This window comes from Phacochoerus africanus, chromosome 5, assembly GCF_016906955.1.
Source record: "Phacochoerus africanus isolate WHEZ1 chromosome 5, ROS_Pafr_v1, whole genome shotgun sequence".
NCBI lineage: Eukaryota > Metazoa > Chordata > Mammalia > Artiodactyla > Suidae > Phacochoerus > Phacochoerus africanus.
In genome coordinates, this window is record NC_062548.1 from 19,037,720 (window position 1) to 19,062,065 (window position 24,346).

General features: G+C 53.3%; 2 protein-coding genes across 3 annotated transcripts; both read left to right on the top strand.

Annotated features, from left to right (window-relative positions):
• Positions 1-250: 250 nt before the first annotated feature.
• SPN (sialophorin) lies at positions 251-4,347 on the top strand. 2 transcript variants are annotated; one of them, XM_047780093.1, is made up of 2 exons: positions 251-382; positions 781-4,347. In XM_047780093.1, exons 1-2 carry the CDS (start codon positions 267-269, stop codon positions 2,216-2,218), a joined length of 1,554 nt encoding a protein of 517 aa, XP_047636049.1. In that variant the 5' UTR covers positions 251-266; the 3' UTR covers positions 2,219-4,347. The 2 variants fall into 2 exon arrangements, with proteins under 2 accessions (XP_047636049.1, XP_047636050.1); XM_047780094.1 differs by having other exon boundaries at positions 322-382; positions 766-4,347.
• A 4,577-nt stretch (positions 4,348-8,924) lies between these two features.
• Positions 8,925-23,180, top strand: QPRT (quinolinate phosphoribosyltransferase). The gene is made up of 4 exons (XM_047780095.1): positions 8,925-9,006; positions 20,349-20,884; positions 22,234-22,365; positions 22,438-23,180. Exons 1-4 carry the CDS (start codon positions 8,994-8,996, stop codon positions 22,654-22,656), a joined length of 900 nt encoding a protein of 299 aa, XP_047636051.1. The 5' UTR covers positions 8,925-8,993; the 3' UTR covers positions 22,657-23,180.
• Positions 23,181-24,346: the final 1,166 nt, after the last annotated feature.

The window sequence follows — 24,346 nt, forward strand, 5'->3', positions numbered from 1 at the left end:
CCACAAATGCAAAGGAAACCACCTTCCCCTCCCAGCTCCTCCTCCACACCCCCCAATCTCAACCACACAGTTCCACCCCCCCACCCACTCCCACCCCTATCCCAGCTTCACCCTCTGCCATCACATTTCCCAACTGAGAAGAGGAACCCCATTCCAGATCCCACCCACCATTCCCACCCGCCCCAGAGCCCCCCACCATCTCAGACCCTGAAAAAGCGATGCCTCGCTCATAGCCCGCCAATGTAGGAGCAGGAGGGTGGGGCAGGATGCTGGGGTGGGTGGAGCCAGGGCCATTTCCTTTCCCCCTGGGGCCCTGGCCACCAGTCTTGCCCCAGCTTCAGGAGGAGTTGGAGCAGCCTGGCTGCAACCTCGCCCTTATCAGGTGAGCTGGTAAGGGGTGTGATTTGGTGGAGCAGCAGCCCCAGTGCACCTTGGGATGTGCTTCTGGCTTGAAAAAGACCTTGTTGGATAATGGAAAAGGAGACTGTGGAGCCACTGAGGCTGCCCACGGTTGGGACAGGTGGGGAGGGGGTGGCCTTTGCTGGAGCACAAGCTGCCAAGGCAGGCTGAGGGGACCTAGGGAGAGAGTTGATGGGGGAACCGCCAGCATCTTGTACTTTCTGATACGAGTAAAAGCAGGGGTGGAAAAAGCCGTTGAACCGCAGAGTTCGGCCTGGCAGTTGGCAGGGAAGTGGGCAAGGGCGGGGAGAGGGCCTGGCTAGGTCCTCCCCCCACCCCAGGTTCTTATGTGTTCTCTTTCTCCAGTTTCCCCACCCTCAGGTCCCAACTCCTGCTCATGCCTGTCGCCTTGAAAATGATCCCGCTTTTCCTCTTCTTTGGGAGCGTCTGGGCCCCAGTGGCAAGCCTAGCGCCTACAGAGAACACGACTGCTTTGCAGATGTCTCAACCCACAAGGTCCCCTTTTCCTTTGGTCTCTGTCTCTGGGACCCCCAGAATCAACTCAGAAGCATCCAGTCTTACAATAACTGAGCTTCCTGAGGAAAGTAACAGCCCTGGGCATCAGCTCTCCCTGCCTTCCTCAACTCCCTACCCAGCTGAAGAGGTGTCCTCCCCCGGGATTTCCATTGCTGCCAGCAGTGGCCTTCCTCTCCCCAGGTCAGTACTCTCCCAGGAAGTTTCCACCAACAGGAAATCCATGCGCCTGGAGATCTCTGATGCAGCCAGTACACCTGCTGTCTCAGGAATGAGCTCCCTGGGGTTGCACACTGTGACTGGTGAAACCATGACCACCAGCTCTCTGGAGACCTCTGATGGGACCAGTGGACCTCCTGTCACCACGGCAACCAGCTCTCTGGAGACCGCTGATGGGACCAGTGGACCTCCTGTCACCACGGCAACCAGCTCTCTGGAGACCTCTGATGGGACCAGGGAACCTCTGGTCACCACGGCAACCAGCTCTCTGGAGACCTCTGATGGGACCAGGGAACCTCTGGTCACCACGGCAACCAGCTCTCTGGAGACCTCTGATGGGACCAGTGGACCTCCTGTCACCACGGCAACCAGCTCTCTGGAGACCGCTGATGGGACCAGGGAACCTCTGGTCACCACGGCAACCAGCTCTCTGGAGACCTCTGATGGGACCAGTGGACCTCCTATCACCACGGCAACCAGCTCTCTGGTGGCCTCCAGTGGAACCAGTGGACCCCCTGTCACCAGGGAGACCTCTATGAAGACCGCTGACCCCATCTTCAGTGTAGAAATATCCACCGTAGACACAAGCAGTAGCTCCCCCCAAAATTCAGGTCAGAGGACAAATGGCACCATGCTGGTAGCCGTGCTTGTGGCCCTGCTGGTGGTCATTGTCCTCGTGGTACTACTCCTGCTATGGCGCCAGCGGCAGAAGCGGAAGACAGGAGTCCTGACACTAAGCAGAGGTGGAAACCGCAATGGGGTCATAGATGCCTGGGCTGGGCGAGCCCAGGTGTCCGATGAGGAGGCCATGTCACCAGAGGGAGCATCCGGGGGCAACAAGGACTCTGGGGCTCTCCAGGGGGAGGGGCCTGGCCAGCGACCCACGCTCACCACTTTCTTTGGGAAACGGAAGTCTCGCCAGGGCTCCTTGGCGCTGGAGGAGATAAAGGCTGGGTCAGCCGCCAAGCTGAAGGGTGAGGAGGAGCCGCTGGTGGGCAGCGAGGATGGGGCTGTGGACGCCTCTGCTTCTGATGGGCCAGAAGCCAGAGAGGCGGGGGCCGCTTAGGGCTTCATGACAAGGATGGAAGCCAGAGTCACTCCCTCTTTCATCACCCTCCCTCCTACCCTTACATCCAACTTCACTGTCACCCAGCTTTTTCACCCAGCACCTTTTGGATGTGCACGCAGCATCTTCACTCTGAGTCTTCATTCAGCTTCTTGGCCCTGGATCGTCCCGCCAGCATCTGCACTCAGCACCTAGACCAGGGCTGGCACCCACTGAATGCCTGTAGACAGAATGAGCAAAGCTTGAATGAGCAAAGCTTCCTCGTGGACCTCACTGCTCCCCAACACAGTTTCTCTATGTTTTTGTCCTCGACCCCAGCTGAGTCTCCCTAATCCCAAACTTTTTGGACCTTGGATTTTTCAGAGGACGCTCCAAGGATCCCAGAGTCTGGGAAGATGACAGAAAAAGCAACCCAGGAAACTCCTCCTTAGGATGACTCTGGACAGTATACTCGGCCCCATAGACTAGAACAGTTGACCCTTCTTTTGACTCTGCGCCCAGAAGCGCTGTGCCGGGCCAGCCTGGAACACGGGCTGGGTTGGTGTCATCGGGCTGCGCTCTCAGGTGCGTGTGTGACAGCCCCTGGACTCTAGGCTGGCCCACTGTCCAAGCCGCCACACTCTCCCTCACCTCTGGCCTGAGACAGCCAGAGGCTTCAGCTCTTTCCCCTCCCCCTCGGAGGTGAGAAGAGTTTCAGGGCAGGTGTCATTCTTAGAAGTCTCAGCATCTGTGTGGGTCCCCCTGTGAGGGCGGTTTGCACGAGCGAGCGGGAGAGGCGAGGAATCTGTGATGTTTTGATGTTTGTGAAGGGCGGGGGTGAGGACAGGGGCAGGGGTGGGGGTGAGGGCAGGAAGGGCTGCAGTGGCTGAGGAGATGCCACCCTCGTTGCTGCCGAGGCATAGGCGCCCTCATCTTTGCTCAGATTGGGCAGAGGTAGATTGAACTCCGCCTGTGGCCGGCCCTGAGGGGAAAGACCGCATGCTTGACGACTGAGTGTGGTTCCTCAGCTCAGCCACTCGGTCATCTCTTCCTCAAAGACCCCCCCTCCCCCGCCCCCCTGCCCCCCCCCCCGGCCCCTGCCCCGCTCCAACATTCGCAGGAGACCCAGGGCGGGTCTTGCTGATGCTGTTACAGGTTGGATGTGTTTGTCTGCATCTCCTCTTCCATCCTCCAAGGGAGTCAGTCAGAGTGAGACGTGACAGGCCCCCAGGGGATGGCCAGGAGGGGACAAAGCCTATCTGAGCTGTCTCTCTGGAACCAGCCCAGGACAGGGCACCGGGCGCCTCCTGGACCAGAGGCCACGGACCAGAGGCTGTTGGTATTTCCCCAGGGCAAAGAGGAAATGTGCAAAGAGGAAGTTGTTGAGTCAGAGAGCAGACACATTGACCTGCAAAAGGAGCCGCCAAGGGCCGCGTGTGAGTGTGACTGCCAGGTGGCCTGGAATGGAAGGGAGTTGCGGAGACAGAGAAAGGGCCTTGGGGAGGGGTTCCGTTCACGGGGTGGGGGAGGAGAGGGATGGGGAGAGAAGGAGCGGAAAGTGGCCACGGATCTGCCAGGAGTTGGGCCACCTCTGCCCCGTCTGTGGGGGACGGGCTGATAGGGTAAGAGTGATTTTTACTTTATTCACCCTCTTCTGTAGTATCCAAATTTTATATATCCATTCCTTTTACAATAAAAAAAAAAAAAGAACAAAAAGGTGTTCACTGGGGGGTGGGGTGTCGGGTTTGAGGAAGCTGGAAGGAAGGTTAGAGCCACGCCATGAAGGGCCCCACTCTCTCCTCTGGCCTCCGTCCCCGGGTGCCTGGTCCAGCTGATTCTCCCTGCATGGTCCCTGGGAGCCCTCTCGTCTCTCCAGGCCCTCATCCCGCCTGGCCTGGGTCCTGCTGAGACTGCCCTTTCTGTTTCCTGACCCCTGACCCTTCCACCCTTTGCCTGTGTTGGTCCCAATGACCCGTGTAAAAGGCTAGTCTGTCCAGATGAACTGTGCACCCCCTAAGGCTGTCAGGGGGTGCCCATCTTCCTTAGCATGGAGTATAATACCCCTTCAAGATCTGGCCCTGGAGTTCCTGTTGTGGCTCAGTGGGTTAAGAAGCTGACTGGTATCCCTGAGGAGGGTCGGATCCCTGGCCTCACTCAGTGGGTTAAGGATCCGGCATTGCTGTGAGCTGTAGCATAGGTCACAGATGCAGCTTGGATCCTGCGTTCTTGTGGCTGTGGCGTAGGCCTGTAGGTGTAGCTCTGCTTGGACCCCTAGCCTGGGAACCTCCACATGCCGCGGGTGCAGCCCTAAAAAGAAAAAAAAACTTTTTTAAATAAAATACTAATTTTATCCAAATAGTAAAATCACATTTTTTCCTCTTTTGCAAACGTTAATTGCCAGCACATTCTCGTCTCTCTTACACACACAACCATATGCAGCGTATCATTCTTCATCTTATATTTTAAAATGCATGTTTCTATTTGATTTTCAAAGTGCACATTACGCTCATGGTTACAAATATAGCTCTGTCATCCCAAATGCAAATTCCAGATGGAAGAAGGTTTTGGATGGGGAAATTTTTGAGAAATCTATTTATTCACTTTGCAGCTAGGAAAGGGGCTGCAAAGCGTGGATCCAAGGACATTCCATTTCTGAAAATGGACATTTATACCTCATTTTCCTCTGCATCCCTATTTCTGCCCCTGTTCTGGGGAGGTTTGGGGTTGAGGCATTAGCCATCAGAAACCCCGGGGTACAGCTTCAGCTTATGTGGAGACTGCAGCTCGGATCTGCTCCCAGGCTGGGGAGCTCCAGATGCTGAGGGGTAGCCAAAAATGAAAAAGAAAAGAAAAGAAGGAGTTCCCGTCATGGCGCAGTGGTTAACGAATCCGATTAGGAACCATGAGGTGGCGGGTTCGGTCCCTGCCCTTGCTCAGTGGGTTAACGATCCGGCGTTGCCGTGAGCTGTGGTGTAGGTTGCAGACGCGGCTCGGATCCTGCGTTGCTGTGGCTCTGGCGTAGGCCGGTGGCTACAGCTCCGATTGGACCCCTAGCCTGGGAACCTCCATATGCTGCGGGAGCGGCCCAAAGAAATAGCAAAAAGACAAAAAAAAAAAAAAAAAGAAACCCAGGGTACTTTGTAGACCATCTATTTGTCCCCAGCAGTGAGTTGCCAATGGGTGCTTGTGTGCCTTTGTCCCCAGGGATGCTCAGCACCTGCCTGCCCAGCGAGGGGCATCATGACAGCCTAGCCGGACCATGGCTCACATCCCCAAAGCTGCCAGCCACTGAGGGCGCTGCATACTCACCCTTGGGTCTGCGCATGCTCTGCCTGAAGCCAGCCCACTGCCCTCTCGACTCACCACATACACATCTGGACTTCCCACCAAACTCCTCCCCCACCGTCAAAATGCAGCTCCAATGTCCCTGCCTTTTTGATGCTGCCTTTGCTGCCTCCATCTCAAACAGATATGGTCTTTCTCCTACTCTCCTACAGCGCCTGCTGTGACAGCAGGGACAACTGGGATCACGTGACGATGTCTCTCATTCATTAGAGTGTAGCGCCACCAAGTCCACATGTCATCTTTGTGGCTCCAGAGTCCAGAGCCTGGCATGCCTACCTACTGTGTGTTTACTGACTGGAGGGGTAAATGAATTACCACGCAAACAAATGATGGTTTTCAAGTAAACATATGGCAGGATCAAGTCTGTTTTTTGAATGAAACTGGGCTCCAGGAGGATGGCCCAAAGGCCGTGTGGCCCCAGATGAGAACAGTAGTCTAGTTCCAGTTTGACGTGGTGGGAGTCTGGCCTAAGGCGAAAGAAGGGGTCAGGTTTGAAATATATTTATTCAGAGAATAAGAATTTTAGAACTAATTGACTCTTGAGGGGGCGGGGGGAGAATGAGGTTAGACTCCAGGGTTTCTATCTAGGGAGGCTGAGGAGATGCTGATATCATTATGTGGAAATCCAGAGAGATGAGCAGTTTTAGGGGAAAACGTGAGTTCATTTTTAGAACTGTGAGGAGGGACATTAGAAGTAGAGACTGGGGACTTCTCATTGTGGTGCAGTGGAAATGAATCCGACTAGTATCTGTGAGGATTTGGATTCGATCCCCGGCCTCGCTCAGTGGTTTGGGGACCTGGCATAGCTGTGAGCTGTGGTGTAGTGTGCAGACACGGCTTGGATCCCACCTTGCTGTGGCTGTGGCATAGGCCAGATTTGGCTCCTAGCCTGGGACCCTCCATATGCCACAGGTGTGGCCCTAAAAAGCAAAATAATGTAATATAATATAATATAATATAATGGCATTGACGAATAAATGCATAAACCCTTTATCATTCACTGTGTAGAGTGAGAAAGGGAGAGAGCTGTAGAGAATCTTAGTGTGTTAGGGTAGCAACAAACATTCAAATCTCAGGGGTATAACTCAAGAGAAGCTTTTTCCTTGCTTATGTAACAATTTAATGTTGGCATTTGGAGGGTGACCTTCCATGAGGTCATTCAGGGACCCAGGTTCCTTCCATCTTGTGGCTCTGACATTCCTAGGGAGGATCATGGGAGGACTTTCACAGGCAGGTCTGGAAGTAGCATGTATCGCTTTTGCTCACTTTCCATTGGACATAACTCAGTCACATGGTGGCCTCCATGCAAAGGAGGCTGGGAAATGTAGTTTAGCTGTGTGCCCAGAAGGAAAGAGAAATAGTCCCACTACACATAGGGGTCACCACAATTCGAGGGCTGCCTGTAGGAAGAAAGACCTGCAGGAGATGGAAAAGAGCCTTTAAGAGAGAAACCAGGAGGTCACAGATGCGGCTTGGATCCTGTGTTGCTGTGGCTGTGGTGTAGGCCAGAGGTTGTAGCTCCGAATCGACCCTTATCCTGGAAACTTCCATATGCCGTGAGTGTGGCCCTAAAAAGCAAAAAGAGAGAGAGAGAGAGAAACTAGGAGGGAGTTCTCTTGTGGCACAGTGGGTTAAGGATCTGGCATTGTCACTGCAGCGGCTCGGGTTGCTGCTATGGCGTGGGTTTGATCCCTGACCAGGGAACTTCCACATGCTGCAGGTGCAGCCTAAAAAAAGGGGTGGTGAGGGAGAGAGAGAGGAGAGAGGAGAGAAAGAGAAAGAGAGAGAAACCAAGAAAATGACATCTAGAGAAAAGAGGGGAAACTCAATCTTTTTGTTTGTTTGTTGTTTGTTTGTTTGTTTGTTTTGTTTTTTAGGGCTGCACTTGCGGCATATGGAAGTTCCCAGGCTAGGGGTCTAATTGGAGCTACACCTGCTGGCCTACATCACAGCCACAGCAACACCAGATCCGAGCCACATCTGTGACCTACAGCACAGCTCACAGCAACACCAGATCCTTAACTCACTGAGCGAGCCCAGGGATTGAACTTGCAATCTCATAGTTCCTAGTTGGATATGTTTCTGCTGGGCCATGACGGGAACTCCGAGAACTCTCTCTTTTGAAGAAGGGCTGTCAGAAGCTGGCCTGGACCAGAGGGCCGAGGTGCACGATGGAGCTTAAGAGTGAGGCCTCCTTCAGTTTTGTGCCTCAGGGCCTTTGCTTGCCTCACTGGAGTTCCAGTCCTGGCGGGGTCACCTATTGCAGGGAAGAGGGAGAAGACTGGGAAAAGGCCCCGGTTTGTAATCCGCGGTCCCAGCAACTTTTGTAACAAGTTCCAACACAAGTTCCGACAGAGCCCCCAGCACTTCTGGGACAAGAACTTGCCTGAAGTCCCAGTACAATGATCTGGTTTTCCTCTTCAAAAGCCTGACTCTGATCTGCCCCGGGGCCCTTTGAAGTAGTACCTTGGGAAGAGGGAAGGGAAGGGAAGTGGATGTTTGCTGAGTTTCTACTCTGTCGCCAGCAGAGTTTTCTCACTTGATTCTCAGTTGAAGCCTTGAGGTTGGTACTGTTCCATTTTACAGCTCAGGAAACAGAGGAGGTGCAGCAAAAGATACAGAGGTATTTGATAGAAAGATAGAAGCAGGATTTCCCCAAGTGCTCAAAAAAACTGTCCAGGGAGTTTCTGTTGTGGCTCAGCAGGTTAAGAATCCGACTGGGAACCATGAGGTTGCAGGTTCGATCCCTGGCCTTGCTCAGTGGGTTAAGGATCCGGTGTTGCTGTGAGCTGTGGTGTAGGTTGCAGACGTGGCTCAGATCCCCTGTTGCCGTGGCTCTGGCTTAGGCCGGTGGCTACAGCTCTGATTCGACCCCTAGCCTGGGAACCTCCATATGCCTCGGAAGCAGCCCTGGAAAGGGCAAAAAGACAAAAAAAAAAAAAGAATCCGACTAGTATCCATGAGGATGTAGGTTCGATCCCTGGCCTCACTCAGTGGGTTAAGGATCTAAATTGCTGCAAGCTGGGGCCTAGGCCACAGATGTGGCCTTGCTGTGGCTGTGGCCTGCAGCTGCAGCTCTGATTGGACCCCGAGCCTGGGCCTTTCCACATGCCACAGGTGTAGCCCCTAAAAAAACAAACTAACACAAAGCTGTCCCACCTTCCCAGGGAGCACACCCTGGGACAGGGCGGTGGCGGGGGGTCGGTGAGTGGAGAGAGAACGGGGCCTCCGCTTGGAGGATGGACTCTGCCTTCGGTAACTGGAGGCGGGAGGGCGCCCCAGCGAGCAGCGGGAGGGCAGATCAATCTCGGCGGGGCCGGGCAGCCCGGCCCCTCCTTCCCCTCCCGCCGGCAGCCCCACCCCCACCCTGCCCCCAGCCCCAGCCCCAGCCCCAGCCTCTCCAAACACTGGAGCAGCAGCAGACGCGCCATTCGGGCAGCTCCGCGCTATCATGGACCCTGAAGGTAAAGGACCCTCTCAGGCCTCCCCCGCCCCCAACCCGGGTCCCGGCAGCACCCCCCTTTGGCCCCGTCTCCTGCCCATCCCCCACCTCCCATCTCCTCTCCGTCCTCAGCACCCCCCCCTCCTCCCCGGCTCCCTCCAACCCCTCTGAACCCAAGCACTCCTTCCCCCTCCGTCCTCCAAAGGCCTCTTCTCACTCTTCTTTGTCCATCTGCGTCGGGTCGCCAGGTGAGCTCCGGAGAAGAAAGGGGCTTGTGCCCCTGGATAGGTCTGGAGTCACCTGGAAAGGGGACACATCTTCTGGGGGCTGGGGAGCTGAAGGGTTGAAGGGGCCGGGGCCGCGGGAGGCTGGACCCGGCGCAACTCTGGACTTTGCCACTTAACTAGCAGCTAGAGCTAGAGCCAGGCCAAGTCCTGCCCCATCCGCCGCGGGGGCAGGGGGAAGGGGACCGGAGTCCTGGGCGGGGGTGGGGGGTGGGGGGGGGGAAAGAGGCTGGATGCAGAATGATAGGGGCTAGGCCTTGGGGTCAAAAGCCTCGCCCGTTTGAGGAGCTCCCGCTGTAGTGGCAGCCTCTTGGGAGTGCTGAGACACAGGTTTGATCCCAGGCTGGCACAGTAGGTTAAGGATCTGGGGTTGCTGCATCTGCGGCTTAGATTGTAACTGCGGTTCAGGTGTGATCCCTGGCCCGGGAACTCCATATGCTGGGGAGCAGCCAAAAAAGAAAAAAAGAACAAAAGAAAAAAAAAGGGAAAGAAAGCAAGAAAAAGAAAAAGCTCCTGTTTGCATCTGAGCTCCACCAGGAACAGACTGTGTGACCTTGAGCAAGTTATCTGTTGTTCCAGAGCCTCATTTTCTTGCATCTGCAAAATGACATAATAGCTCCCTGTTCACCCGGTTGGGGGTGGGGGTGGGACAAATGACACCAGCACCAGCGTGGAGGGCTCCTTGCAGTTTCACTGTCCCCTCCCCAGGCTTCTCTTTCCCCAGCTCTGACCTCCCTCCCCTGGTCCAGGGCTTCTGCTAGCACCACACATGCCCCCTTGGCTGTGGAACCAGCTGTGGGGGGTCCAGACCACTTTTTTTTTGTTTTTTTTTGTATTTTGTCTTTTTAGGGATGCACCCATGGCATATGGAAGTTCCCAGGCTAGGGGTCCAGTTGGAGCTGTAGCCTCCAGCCAGAGCCACAGCCACAGCAACTTGGGATCCGAGCTGCGTCTGCGACGTACCGCCATAGATCACAGCAATGCTGGATCCTTAACCCACTGAGAGAGGCCAGGGATGGAACCTGCATCCTCATGGATGCTAGTCTGATTCGTTTCCGCTGAGCCACGATGGGAACTCCCCCAATAGCCTCACAGTTGCTGTGACCTATGGATTTCCCTCCCTGGAGTCACCAGAGCCTCTTTTTCTGTTTCCGTCTCCCTGCAGGTGGTGGTCAGTGGCGGGGGGCGGGGGGGGGGGGCTGGCTTCTTCTGCCGGGCGGCCTTCAGGCACGTGATGGGGTGACATGGATGTTTACCTCTGGACTAAGCAGGAAGGTGCAGGAATGAAGCCCAGAGGGAGTAGTTGAGACAAGAGGGTGAGGCAAAGGCTGGGGAAGGAGGGGTGAGGACAGAGTTGGGTAGGAGCAGATGGCAAGCTGGTGGCCAAGGTGTAAGGGGGTGGGGCCAGGGCCAGAGCAGCAGGTCTGGGGGTGCGGGTGCAGGTGGTGGTCCCCTTACAGATGCCCTCCCCTTAGACTTGACCCCTGCTTAGTGCTTTCTTGCCCAGGCTGTTGCACCAGCTTCCCGGCTTACCTCTTTCAAAACCCCTAGGCATTGTTTAAACATTATACCATCATTTAAACATTATACTTAAAAGTGCACATTTGGAGTTCACATTGTGGCTACGTTGTGGTTACGAACCCAACTAATATCCATGAGGATGCGGGTTTGATCCCCGGCCCCACTCAGTGGGTTAAGGATCCAGCATTGCTGTGAGCTGCAGTGTAGGTCGCAGACTCTGGCTTTGCTGTGGCTTTGGCCTAGGCCAGCAGCTGCAGCTCCAATTCAACCCCTAGCCTGAGAACTTCCATATGCTGTGGTGCGGCCCTAAAAAAGCCAAAAAAAAAAAAAGGTGCATTTTGTTCGTGTGACTTCTGATCCAAAGTTTTATGGCTTGGAGTTCCTGTTGTGGCACAGCGGAAATGAATCCGACTAGTAACCATGAGGACGCAGGTTCGATCCCTGGCTCTGCTCAATGGGTTAAGAATCTGGCGTTGCCATGAGTTGTGGTGTAGGTCACCGACATGGCTTGGGATCCTGTGTTGCTGTGGCTGTGGTGTAGGCGGGCAGCTGTAGCTCCGATTCAGCCCCTAGCCTGGGAACCTCCATATGCCTCGGGTGCAAAAAAAAAAAGTTTTATGGCTTTACTGGCATCCTCTGGTGGCTCAACAGGTTAAAGATCCAGTGTTGTCATTGCTGTGGTGTGGGCTCGATCCCTGGCCTGGGAACTTCTGCATGCCGGGGGCAAGGCCAAAATTTTTTTTACGAGTTTTCCATAGCTGATTGAAGGAGACCCTCACTGTTTTCTGTCTTTCAAGACCTGCTCCTTCAGTGGTCTCTCTCTCTCTCTCTCCTTTTTTTTTTTTTTTTGGTCCTTTTTAGGGCTGCCCCCAAGGAATATGGAGGTTCCCAGGCTAAGGGTCTCATTGAAGTCACAGCTGCCAGCCTACGCCAGAGCCACAGCAACACGGGATCCTAGCTGCGTCTGCGACAGGTCACAGCAACGCCGGATCCTTAACCCCCTGAGCAAGGTCAGGGATCGAACCTGCAACCTCATGGTTCCTAGTCAGATTCATTAACCACTGAGCCACGACGGGAACTCCTCAGAGCCAACCTTTCTGAGCCTTCTCTTATTGCTCGTATCTTAATGACAGGTCAACTCTCCTTGCTCTGAAACCCTAGGGATCATTTATCCCTTGTGTGATGGGCAGTCTCCTTGGGCTCTATTCGGAGGTCATTTCTCCTCTCTCCTCTCAAGGGAAAGAAGGGGAAAACAAAAGAATATTCAGCTGGAAGCTTCAGTGCTCACCAGCCTCTGTCTCCATCTGGTGTTTGCCAAACAGATCAAGAAATGAATAGATGGGAGAACAAAGCTGCCAGAGTCAGACCCCTGGGTTTAAAGGCATCTGGCGGGTCATTGGCTGCAGCTTTACATGACTCACCCCATTCTCTCCTCATCCGCAGCCCTGTGATTTCCTCGTGAAACTAACTTTCAGAGAGGTTAGGGAATTGCCTAGGGTCGCCCAGCATATGGGTGCTGAAACTGAGATTTGAACCAGTCCAGGGGCAGAACGCTGGAACCCTGGGTGTGGCTTGTAGAACTTTGTGAATATTGATTAATAAACATATACATTTAAAATATAATTTAATGCTCAGTGTAGTGATGTGGGCTAAGTGAGGGGACTCTGGAGCCAGCCTGCCTGGGGTGATGGTCCTGACTCCATGTTTCCCATCTGTGTGAACTTTGGGCGAGTTACCTGCCTTTTCAGTGCCTCAGTTTACTTATCTGTAAAATGGGGATAATAAGAGTCCCCACTTCGTGAGAGTTGTTGTGAGGATTAAATGTGTTAATATATACAAAATGCTTGGAACAGTGCCTGGGAAGGACCATCAAAGTGTTAGCTGTTATTACACAGGATGTCCCTCCAGATTCTATTATAGACAAATGGTAGCAGGCAGCACCGTTTTAGCAAAAACTTACAGGGAGTTCCTGCTGTGGTGCAGCGGGTTAGGGATCAGTGTTGCTGCAGCTGTGGCGGAGCAGCTGCAACTCAGATTTCGATTGCTGGCCCCAGGGACCTTCCATACACTGCAGGTACAGCCAAAAAAGAAAAGGAAAAAAAAAAAGAGGTAAACTTATGAAAGCAAAACGTTGAAAACTGACTATGTCTATCTATTGAAGTTAATTTTTTTTTCCTGTAAATTGGGGAAAACCATCATTACTTGCTATTAGCTGGAACATTGTGTCAGCCTCATATAAATAAATGTCACTGTTGCTGCAAGCACAGGTTACACATGGTTACACACCAAATTAAGAACAAAAACTCATGATACTTGTTTTGGGTGCATTTGCAGAAGCTGCCTTTGTGCCCATCCATCAAAGGCATGAACAAGGATTTATTAAATGACTGAAGGAAAGACACAGGGAAAGAAAGATACAGGGGGAGTTCCCATCATGGCTCAGTGGTTAATGAATCTGACTAGGAACCATGAGGTTGCAGGTTCGATCCCTGGCCTTGCTCAGTGGGTTAAGGATCCGGTGTTGCTGTGAGCTGTGGTGTAGGTTGCAGACGTGGTTTGGATCCCGAGTTGCTGTGGCTCTGGTGTAGGCCAGCAGCTACATCTCCAATTCGACCCCTAGCCTGGGAACCTCCATATGCCGCAGGAGAGGCCCTAAAAAATACAAAAAAAAAAAAAAAAAAGATACAGGGATGAAAGCTCTGCTTTTGGCCCCGTCCCTTCACATGTGGAGCCACTGTTTAGTTAGGGCAACATAGAGACACAGGCAAAATCAGTCAGCAATCCAGATTGCTAGAGTGCCAGTTGAGGTGTGGGGGGCATCTTCAAAGATTATGCCAGAATCTGTGGATTTTCTTGTTGTTGTTCTTTAGGGCTGCACCTGAGGCATATGGGGGTTTCCAGGCTAGGGCTCAAATCGGAGCTGTTGCTGCCGGCCTACACCACAGCCACAGCAACACCAGATCCGAGCTGTGTCTGCCACCTACGCTGCAGCTCATGGCAACACCGGATCCTTAACCCCAGGGATCAAACCCCCATCCTTACGTATCCTAGTCGGGTTTGTTAACCCCTGAGCCACAACGGGAACTCCCGGCATCTTCAGTTTATCTGTACCTTTTGTTGTTTGGCTGCACCCATGACGTACAGAAGGTCTCAGGCCAGGGATCGAAGCTGTGCCACAGCAGTGGCAACACCAGTTCCTCAGCCCCTGGAGTCACCAGGGAACTCCTATCTGTATCGTTTTACCTCCTTTGTAAAGAGAGACATGCAGGCAGTTCCCCCAGATGCTTTGGATCCCTTCAAAAACAGAGAGGCCAATGTTAATAAAATTCTAGAAAAACCAATTAAGAAAGTATGGCCTTGAGAGATCAAGGTTACACCCCACAAGAGAACACTGTAATCTCCGAAGTCTAGGCTTTTGGAGAGCGTTTTTACATATGACAACGGCAAAGATAAAAAGGGGACCAGCTGTTACAGTTGTTTCCTCTGTGCAGAAGCTTCTCCTTGGGCAGCTGCAAAAACAGCCCTGCACCACCCCCACCCTCAGTTCCTTTCAGCATCAGTGGCTAATCAGGAGAGCCCTTCTTTTCTTTCTTTTTTTGTTTTTTTTCCTGTCTTTTGTCTTTTTAGGGCCACACCCACAGCATATGGAAGTTCCCAGGCTAGGGGGGTCACATCAGAACTGCAGCCACTGGCCTACACCACAGCCACAGCCACAGCCACTCGGGATCCAAGCCGCATCCTCGATCTACACCACAGCTCAAGGCAACGCCAGATCCTTAACCCACTGATCGAGGCCAGGGATCGAACCCTCGTCCTCATGGATGCTAGTTGGGTTTGCTAACCGCTGAGCCACTAGGGGAACTCCAAGAGCCCTTATTTTCAAAACTTCCCCCAGGCTTGCCTTTTATTGGAAATGCATGCGAGTCAGTGCCTAAAGCAAACCAGATGTATTTATTTATTTTTCACAAATGGAACATGGAGCTTGCTTTCTTTTTCGTGAACGTTCTGCCTCTCCAATGGGGGATCAGGACCGAAGACTTGAAAAGGATGCAAGAGAGCTAACGCCTGCTGGTGGAGGCAGTGTGGTTCTAAAACTACCCCTCCGGGGACCGGAAAGACCAGGGCCCATGCTGATCATTTTCTAGCTCTGCTTTTTAGGTAATTTCCCTTTGTGTTTCTCTCTTTCTTTCTTTCTTTTTTTGGCCTGCGGAAGTTCTGGGGCCAGTGATCCAACCTGCGCCACAGCAGTAACCTGAACCACAGCAGCGACAATGCCAGATTCCCAACCACTAGGCCACCAGGGAACTCCTCCCCTTTGCCATTTCTGAGCCTTGGTTTTCTGCCATGAAGCTTTGGTCTCTACCCTGAAGAAGAGCAGGTGGGATTTGTGACAGTGGATAGTAAGTACTCTGCATCTGTAGGCACCAAGGTATGGCAGCTTTTTTTTTTTTTTTTGTCTTTTTAGGACCACACCTGCGGCATATGGAGGTTCCCAGGCAAAGGGTCCAATCGGAGCTGTAGCTGCCAGCCTACGCCACAGCCACAGCAACACAGGATCCAAGCCGCATGTGTGACCTACACCACAGGTCACGGCAACACTGGATCCTTAACCTTGTATGGTAGCTCTTAGTCTCTTCCTGCGCTTCAGAAGCTCTCAGCTCTGCTACAAATGACAGCTGTTACCGGAGGGAATTCCCACTGTAGCACAGTGGAAACCAATCAGACTAGGATCCATGAGGATGTGGGTTCGATCCCTGACTTCCTTCAGTGGGCTAAGGATCCGGCGTTGCTGTGAGCTGTGGTGTAGGTCAAAACTGTAGCTGTAGGCCGGCAGCTGTAGCTCTGATTCAGCCCCTAGCCTGGGAATTTCCACATGCCATGGGTGCAGCCCTAAAATGACAAACCCCTGGCTGTACCTCTTCTTAGCTGCCAAGTCTGGTATAGTCTACCTCAGAAAGAATGCTCCTGTTTGCCCCTGCTCTCTCTTCCTCTCATTACCGCCCAATGCAGGGCTTCATCACCCTTCATCTGGCCCGTTGCCCCAGCCTCCATCTGCCTCCCAACCCCTCTCCAGTTGGTGGTCGAAGTGATCTTTCTAGAACAAAATCACCACCGCACCATTCCCTTCCTTAAAACTCTGTCCAGGAGTTCCCGTCGTGGCGCAGTGGTTAACGAATCCGACTAGGAACCATCAGGTTGCGGGTTCGATCCCTGGCCTCGCTCAGTGGGTTAAGGGTCCGGCATTGCCGTGAGCTGTGGTGTGGGCCACAGATGTGGCTTGGATCCCGCGTTGCTGTGGCTCTGGCATAGGCTGGTGGCTACAGCTCCGATTCGACCCCTAGCCTGGGAACCTCCATGTGCCGGGGGATCGGCCCTAGAAAAGGCAGAAAGACCCCCAAAAAAAAAAAAAAATTCTGTCCAGATGCTTCAGCTCATTAGTTTAGTCTTTTTTTTTTTCCTACCCTGGCCTCCCCTCGTGACATTTCTCCCCTGAATCCTCCTCAGCGCCCCCCACCCCCCCAACCCATCGCCTCTCTGTTTTCTTGCTTTTGAACCTTGAACACTCGCCCTTTCAGTCCGAAATGTCTTGTCCTTCCTCCTCCTCCTCCTCACCTCCCCACCTCTGCTGGCAAACATTACTCATCCTTCAAGGCCACTAAACCTACCCCCTTTCTCAGGGACGTTTAGTCATTTCTTCCTCTTTCTCCCACGACTCTTGGGAAACGCTTTGGGCACCCTGTCGATAAACACGCCTCCTCTGTGCCCCCTGGTGCTCTCGAGGGCTTTGCAGATATTCACTTCCTTAATTTTCACCACAAGCCTCGGAGGCTAGGACCAGTGTGACCACCCCTGCTGAAGCTGGGACACCGAAGGCCCCCGCAAGGTTGCGTCCCTTGCCCAAGATCACTCAGCTAAAGGTGACAAGAGGCAGTGCTGGGACCCAGCTCGAGTGGCCCCTTCCACTGTATGGCCTCTCTGCTTGGATAGGTACCATCAAACACTTCGCATTAAACTGAAAAATATGGGCGTTCCCGCTGTGACACAGTGGGTTAAGACTCCAGTTGCAGGAGTTCCTGTCGCGGTGCAGCGGTTAACGAACCCAACAAGTATCCGTGAGGTTGCGGGTTTAATCTCTGCCCTTGGTCAGTGGGCTAAGGGTCTGGAGTTGCTGGGAGCTGTGGTGTAGGTCGCAGATGTGGCTCGGATCTGGCGTGGCTGTGGTGTAGGCTGGCAGCTCTAGCTCCAATGGGACCCCTAGCCTGGAAACCTCTATATGCCTCGGGTGCGGCCTGGAAAATAAAAGAATGCAACTGCAGCAGCTCGGGTTGCTGCAGAGGCGAGGGTTTGGTCCTTTACCTGGTGCAGTGGGTTAAAGGATCTAGCTGTGGCTCAGATTTGGTCACTGGCCCGGGAACTTCTATATGCTGCAGGTTCGGCCATTAAAAAAAAAGTAAACAATATGAAATTGCCAATATTTGACATTGACCTGTGCAAGCAGCACATGTGTCTGGGTCAGAATGCTCGGTACTTGGGTTGCAGCAGAAAACTCAGTGGAGGAGTTCCCCTTGTGGTGCAGCAGAAACAAATCCGACTAGGAACCATGAGGACGCAGGTTCGATCCCTGGCCTCGCTCAGTGGGTTAAGGATCCGGCGTTGCAGTGAGCTGTGGTGAAGGTCAAAGACGCAGCTCAGATCCTGAGTTGCTGTGGCTGTGGTGTAGGCCGGCAGCTACAGCTCCAATTGGCCCCCTGGCCTGGGAACCCCCATATGCCTCGGGTGTGGCCCTAAAAAGCAAAAAGAAAACCCAGTGGACCTCGTGGCCCCAGAGAGGAAACGCCAGCAGAGGATGACATGGAGGGTAGGACAGGAGCTGGGGGAGCATGCGACCTGATGTAGGGGGTCTGTGAGAGCCCCCTCCTAGGAGTGAGGTCTAACTAAGAAGGTCTGAAGAGGAGTGAGAGGTGAAGGGGGAGTCTGGGGTGAGGGTGAGGGAAGGGACTTCCAGGCAGAAGCACAACCCTGGGACAGCATAAGCAAAGCCCTGCAAGCTAAGAGAAAGAACTGCCCACTCCTCCACGCAATGATTCATACCTGGTACAGAGCAGGTGCTCAACAAAGATTTGTCCAAAGAATAAATTAAAAATGGATAGAAGTCGAGAGAGTTGCTAATACAATGAAAGTGGGCTTTCTTTTTTTAAAAGTGATTCAAATTCACTTTATTGTTTGTTTTGTTTTCATCTTTTTAGGGCCACACCTGCTGCATATGGAAGTTCCCAGGCTAGGGGTTGAATTGGAGCTATAGCCACTGACCTACACCACAGCCACAGCAACGTGGGATCCGAGCCGGGTCTGCGACCTCCACCACAACTCCTGGCAATACTAGATCCTTAACCCACTGATCAAGGCCAGGGATCAAACCCGTGTCCTCAAGGACACTAGTGGGTTCGTTACCACTGAGCCATGACGGGAACTCCTCAAATTCACTTTAAAAAGCAAACACTGGAATTCCCGCCATGGCTCAGCGGAAACGAATTTGACTAGTATCCACATCCATGAGGATGCAGGTTCGATCCCCAGCCTGGCTCAGTGGGTTAAGGATCCAGTGTTGCCATGAGCTGTGGTGTAGGTCTCAGATGCAGTTCAGATCTGATGTGGCTGTGGCTCTGGCATAGGCCAGTGGCTATAGCTCTGATTCGACCCTTAGCCTGAGAACCTCCATATGCCACAGGTGTGGCCATAAAAAGACCAATAATAATAATAATAACAAATAAGCAAAGATCACTGCACCTGGTCTGAATGGCTGGAGAGGGGCAGGGGTCTGTGCATCCGTCTTTGCCTGGCTGGACTGTGAATGGTGAAGGCGGAGACTCCATCTTTGTTCCTATACCCGACTTTGTTCCTAGCACCTGACCAGGGCACAGCTGGCTCCGATTGAGGACTGGAAGTCACTTGGGGGCAGTTGTGGGAGAGAAGGTGGGGAAGGAGGGGCAGGTGCAATCCCTGAGGTCTGTGGCTGAGGGCGGGGCGGCAGGTTCTTGGCCTTGGGGAAGAAGGGTTGGACAAAACAGGCCTGCTTCTGAGAACAGAGCAATCCAGAATGTCTGGCCTTAACTTAAACTTGGAGCTAAAGTGGGGGAAACAAGACAAAGCTTAAACAAAACCCCCTCACAGGCTGCTTAACCCTCTCTTCCCCAGGAGGCCAAATCCATCTACCACCCGCTCCTGAGGCTGCAGGTCTGCCCTTGGCCGACAGATGGCGATGTTGCACCGTGCCTGAGCTCAGCCTCTGCGGTCACCCCATTCATTTCAACAGGCCCAGGGCCCCCCCCCGGACCACCTTGTCTATATCGCTTCTTTTACAAAGGGTGTAGAGAAATGACAGTTTTTAGAAACATCAGGTGAGGGAGGGGTCTTCAAGCTGGAGGGCAAAGATGGAAGGACAGATGGCCACAAGGCCTGGCGGATCTCACTCTGCCATCAATTTGCTGTGTGACCTCAGCAGACTTGTTTTCCTCTCTGGTCCTCAGTCTTCACATCTGTAAAGAGCTGAACTTCTGGCTTTGAAATTCTTGGAGCTATGGAGATGACTGGGATGGAAAAGATAGATTCTCCTGGGGGCTTCTCCTAGTAAACGAAGGATGTTTGGGAGTTCCCGTTGTGGCTCAGTGGAAATGAATCCCACTAGTATCCAAGAGGATGTGGGTTCAATCCCTGGCCTTGCTCAATGGGTTAAGGATCCGGCATTGCCATGAGCTTCGGTGTAAATCGCAGATGCGGCTTGGATCCTTCCCTATTTGTGGCCGTGGCTGTGGTGTAGACTGGCAGCTGTAGCCTGGGAACTTTGACCCCTAGCCTGGGGTCAATTTGACCCCTAGCCTGGGAACTTCCATATGTCACATCTGCGGCCCAAAAAAGCAAAAAGCAAAACAAAAAAACCTTACACTTCCATGCAAGGCAAACAGAAAGGCTGCAGAGTGACTTCAGGCAGCTGGATTTTCTCTTCTAGTTGGTGAATAGCTGTTGATCCAGCACTAGGTTTAGCAGATAAAATATAGGACACTCAATTAAATTTGACTTTCAGATAACTAACAGATAATTTTTAAGATTAAGTAGATTTTAGGGGTTCCCATCATGGCGCAGTGGAAATGAATCCGACTAGGAACCATGAGGTTTCAGGTTCAATCCCTGGCTTTGCTCAGTGGGTTAAGGATCTGGCGTTGCTGTGAACTGTGGTGTAGGTCGCAGATGCAGCTCAGATCTGTCGTGGCTGTGGCTCTAGCACAGGCTGGCAGCTACAGCTCCAATTAGACCTCTAGCCTGGAAACCTCCACATGCTGTGGGTGTGGCCCCGAAAGGAAGAAAAAAAAAATTATGTTTTAGGAGTTCCCTGGTGGCTCGGTGGGTTAAGGATTTGGCATTGTCTCTGCTGTGGTTCTGGTCACTGCTGTGGTGCAGGTTCAAACCCATGCCGTGAGTGCGGCCAAAAACAATTAATATTTTTTCTTTGTCTTTTTAGGGCAGCCAGAATGTAACACTCTTCTCTCTCTTTCCCTCCCAGGCCTGGCACTCCTGCTGCCTCCTGCCACTCTGGCCACCCTGGCAGACAGCTGGCTCCGCGAGGACTGCCCGGGTCTCAACCCCGTGGCCTTGGTCACGGGGGCAGCCCCCTCACAGGCGGTGCTGTGGGCCAAGTCCCCCGGGGTACTGGCTGGGAGGCCCTTCTTTGATGCCATCTTTGCCCAAGTCAACTGCCAGGTCTCCTGGTTCCTCCCGGAGGGATCCAAGCTGGTGCCTGTGGCCAAGGTGGCCGAGGTCCGGGGCCCAGCCCATTGCCTGCTGCTGGGGGAGCGGGTGGCCCTTAATATGCTGGCCCGCTGCAGTGGTGTCGCCAGCGCTGCCGCCACCGCTGTGGAGACTGCCAGGGGGACCAGCTGGGCCGGGCACGTGGCAGGCACGAGGAAGACCACGCCGGGCTTCCGGCTGGTGGAGAAGTATGGGCTCCTCGTGGGCGGGGCCACCTCCCACAGGTACGACCTGGGGGGGCTGGTGATGGTGAAGGACAACCACGTCGTGGCAGCTGGTGGCGTCGAACAGGTGTCTGTCTATCCAGCTGAGCCCCTGCCCTGGCCCTGCTCCAAACCCCCATTACAGCCCTTCCCCTCTTCCAGGGACACCCCCGGCCACTCCTTGGTGAACAGTGATGGCCTGGGGGTTGGGGGATGCAACAGTCCTTGACCCCTCAGCACTTCCCTCTGGAAAATGAGGGGTTGCTTCGTCACCGGCGTTTTGAGGGCAGGTGTGATGTCGCAGGCAAAGGACCAGCTACTGGGAACTCAGTGTTGATTACTCCACGAGCTTGGGCAGGTCGCTCTAACTCTCTGAGTCTGTTTGTCATCCATAGAAATGTTCTCAAAGACCCTTCCAGGCTTTTTTTTTTTTAGGGCCTCACCCATGGCATAAGGAGGTTCCCAGGCTAGGGGTTGATTCAGAGCTGTAGCCACTGGCCTACGCCACAGCCATAGCAACGCAGGATCTGAGCCGCATCTGCGAACTACACCACAGTTCACGGCAACGCTGGATCCTTAACCCACTGAGCAAGGCCAGGGATGGAACCTGTGTCCTCATAGATGCTAGTCAGATTCGCTAACCACTGAGCCATGATGGGAACTCTAACCCATCCAGTCTTAATATCCTGAGACCATTGAACTCATGTCCAAATGTTGAATATTGCTGAAATTGGCCATTTGGGGAGTTCCCGTTGTGGCTCAGAGGGTTAAGAACCCGGCTAGTATCCATGAAGATTCGGGTTCAATCCCTGGCCTTGCTCAGTGGGCTAAGGATCTGGCATTGCCACAAGCGGCAGTGAAGGTCCCAGATGTGGCTCGGATCCAGCATTGCTGTGGCTGTTGCTATGGCATGGGCCGGCAGCTGCATTTCTAATTCGACTCCTAGCCTGGGAACTTCCATATGCTGCAGGTGCAGCCCTGAAAAAAAAAAAAAGACAAAAAAAGAAAAAATTGGCCATTTGGGGAACCCACAAAAATGGTAATTTCACCTGGTTTCACCTAATATGCAGGAAGCCATTTCAATGCCTGGTTTTCTCATGAACCCCAAACTCGTTATCCATATGGAGCCTTCTGTTTTGTTTTTTTGTTTTTTGTTTTGGTCTTTTTGTTTTTTAGGGCCGTACCTGTGGCATATGGGCATATGGAGGTTCCCAGGCTACAGCTGCCGGCCTACACCACAGCTCACAGCAATGCCAGATCCTTAACCCATTGAGCGAGGCCAGGAATCGAACCCGCAACCTCGTGGTTCCTGGTCAGATTCGTTTCCACTGCACCATGACGGGAACTCCGATCTGGAGCCCTCTGAATGCCAGTCCCAGCTCACTTGGTCCTGGCCAGGTGCCACCCATTCTCACTCTCACCCTTGGGGCCTGACAGGCGGTGCAGGGGGCCCGGCGGGCAGCCAACTTCGCCCTGAAGGTGGAGGTGGAGTGCAGCAGCCTGCAGGAGGCTCTGGCGGCGGCCGAGGCAGGAGCTGACCTTGTCTTGCTGGACAACTTCAGGCCTGAGGTGAGGCGGGGTCTGCTTCCTGGGAAGGGGCTGTTGGGGGGCTCTCACTTCTCTCTGGCTTGTGTCCCGCAGGAGCTGCACCCCACGGCCGCGGCGCTGAAGGCTCAGTTCCCGACCGTGGGCGTGGAGGCCAGCGGGGGCATCACCCTGGACAACCTCCCTCAGTTCTGTGGGCCCCACATCGATGTCATCTCTCTGGGGATGCTGACCCAGGCAGCCCCAGCCCTGGATTTCTCCCTCAAGCTGTTTGCCGAAGGGACCACTCCAGTGCCCTACGCGCGCAAGTCCTAAAGCCGAGGAAGATACACTGGCAGCGGGATAACACGGTTTCGGGGGACCCTCAACGTTTCACATCTCCAAGTCCGGTGGCCATCAGGACACTCTCAGTGTTAGTCTGCACTAAGGTCCGGCTCTGCCACATACTGCTTGTGTGACCTCAATGACTGACTTCACCTCTACTGACCTCAGTTTCCTAATCTGTAAAATGGGTCGAATCAATCTCATGGATTTCTTGGGCTGATAATTAACACAGAGAAAGTGCTCAGTATATGTTAGAAATGACCACCAGTTTGAAGCTATGCTATCCCCCCCCCCCCCCGCCCACACACTATCTTCTCTGAAGTCACCTTTAATCAATGGTGTCTAATGATCGCTGTCAGCCAGGTATCGGTTGTCACGTGGCCCTTGTGGCCCGTGCGTGCCACTTTGTAGATACAACGTGATCACAGTCTATGTGAAAATAAATCCCAAAGAACTCTTTCAACAAGTATCAAATGGAAATTGCAAGTGATAAAAAGAAAGCATTGGTTTGACAATTTTTTCTTTTCTTTTCTTTTCTTTTTTTTTTGCTTTTTAGGGCTGCACCCGCGGCATATGGAGGTTCCCAGGCTAGGGGTCTAAACAGAGCTACAGCTACCGGCCTACACCACAGCCACAGCAATGCCAGATCCAAGCTGCATCTGTGACCTACACCACAGCTCACGGCAACATCGGATCCTTTACCCACTGAGCGAGGCCAGGGATCGAACCCTCAGCCTCATGGTTCCGAGTCGGATTCAATTCCACTGCGCCATGAAGGGAACTCCAACAGTTTTCTTTCTGAGTGATCATATGTGTATTTCACAGTCAATGGCGTCTTAGACTTGAGGACATAGGGCATCGGATCTGATATTCAGCTGGACTGTTACACCTGGTTGGTGCCCTTGTGGGATTGGTTACCAAGCACTCCACCCCTCACCTCTGGCTACTGTCACCACCTCTTTGGTTGAAGGTAAGAATGTGTTCATGCCTCACTTCTGGGGTCCCCAACAGACTTCACAACTCATCTTTCCCAAAATGAACCCCCTATTTGGCATTGAAGACTTTTTTTTTTCCCCAAGGCTGCAGGTGTGGCATATGAAAGTTCCCAGGCTAGGGGTCAAATTGGAGCTGGAGCTGGAGCCTACACTACAGCCACAGCAATGCCAGATCCGGAGCCGAGTCTGCGACCTACACCCAAGCTCACAGCAACACTGAATCCTTAACCCACTGAGCGAGGCCAGAGCTCGAACCTGCGTCTTCATGGATACTAGTTGGGTTCATTTCCACTGAGCCACAATGGGACTCCCTGAAGGCCTTTTAGCGTTGGGTTCCATGGGGATGTCATTCATTGGGAGAGGAACAGAGCAGCCGGGGCCAGAGCAAAGGTCAGTTAGAGAGAAAGGGAGGGGCTGGGTGGGGGTCCGTGTTCAAATGTCAGCTTCCTTCTGTGCTAAGTCAGGACTCTGAGGTCTAAGCAGAGGATGTAAATCCAGCCCCCCAAACACACATGCACACACCTGAAATCTTGCCTACCTGAGCGGACACTCCCACCCTCCCCTCCGACCTTCCAAGTGGCTCTGGGAAGAACGCAAGCCTGAGGGCACCCAAGGTGGCCCCCAAGGTAACTCCTCCCGGGAGAGCTTCAGTTTGGAAGCTGCCTCTCCCCTTCTAGAACTCATTC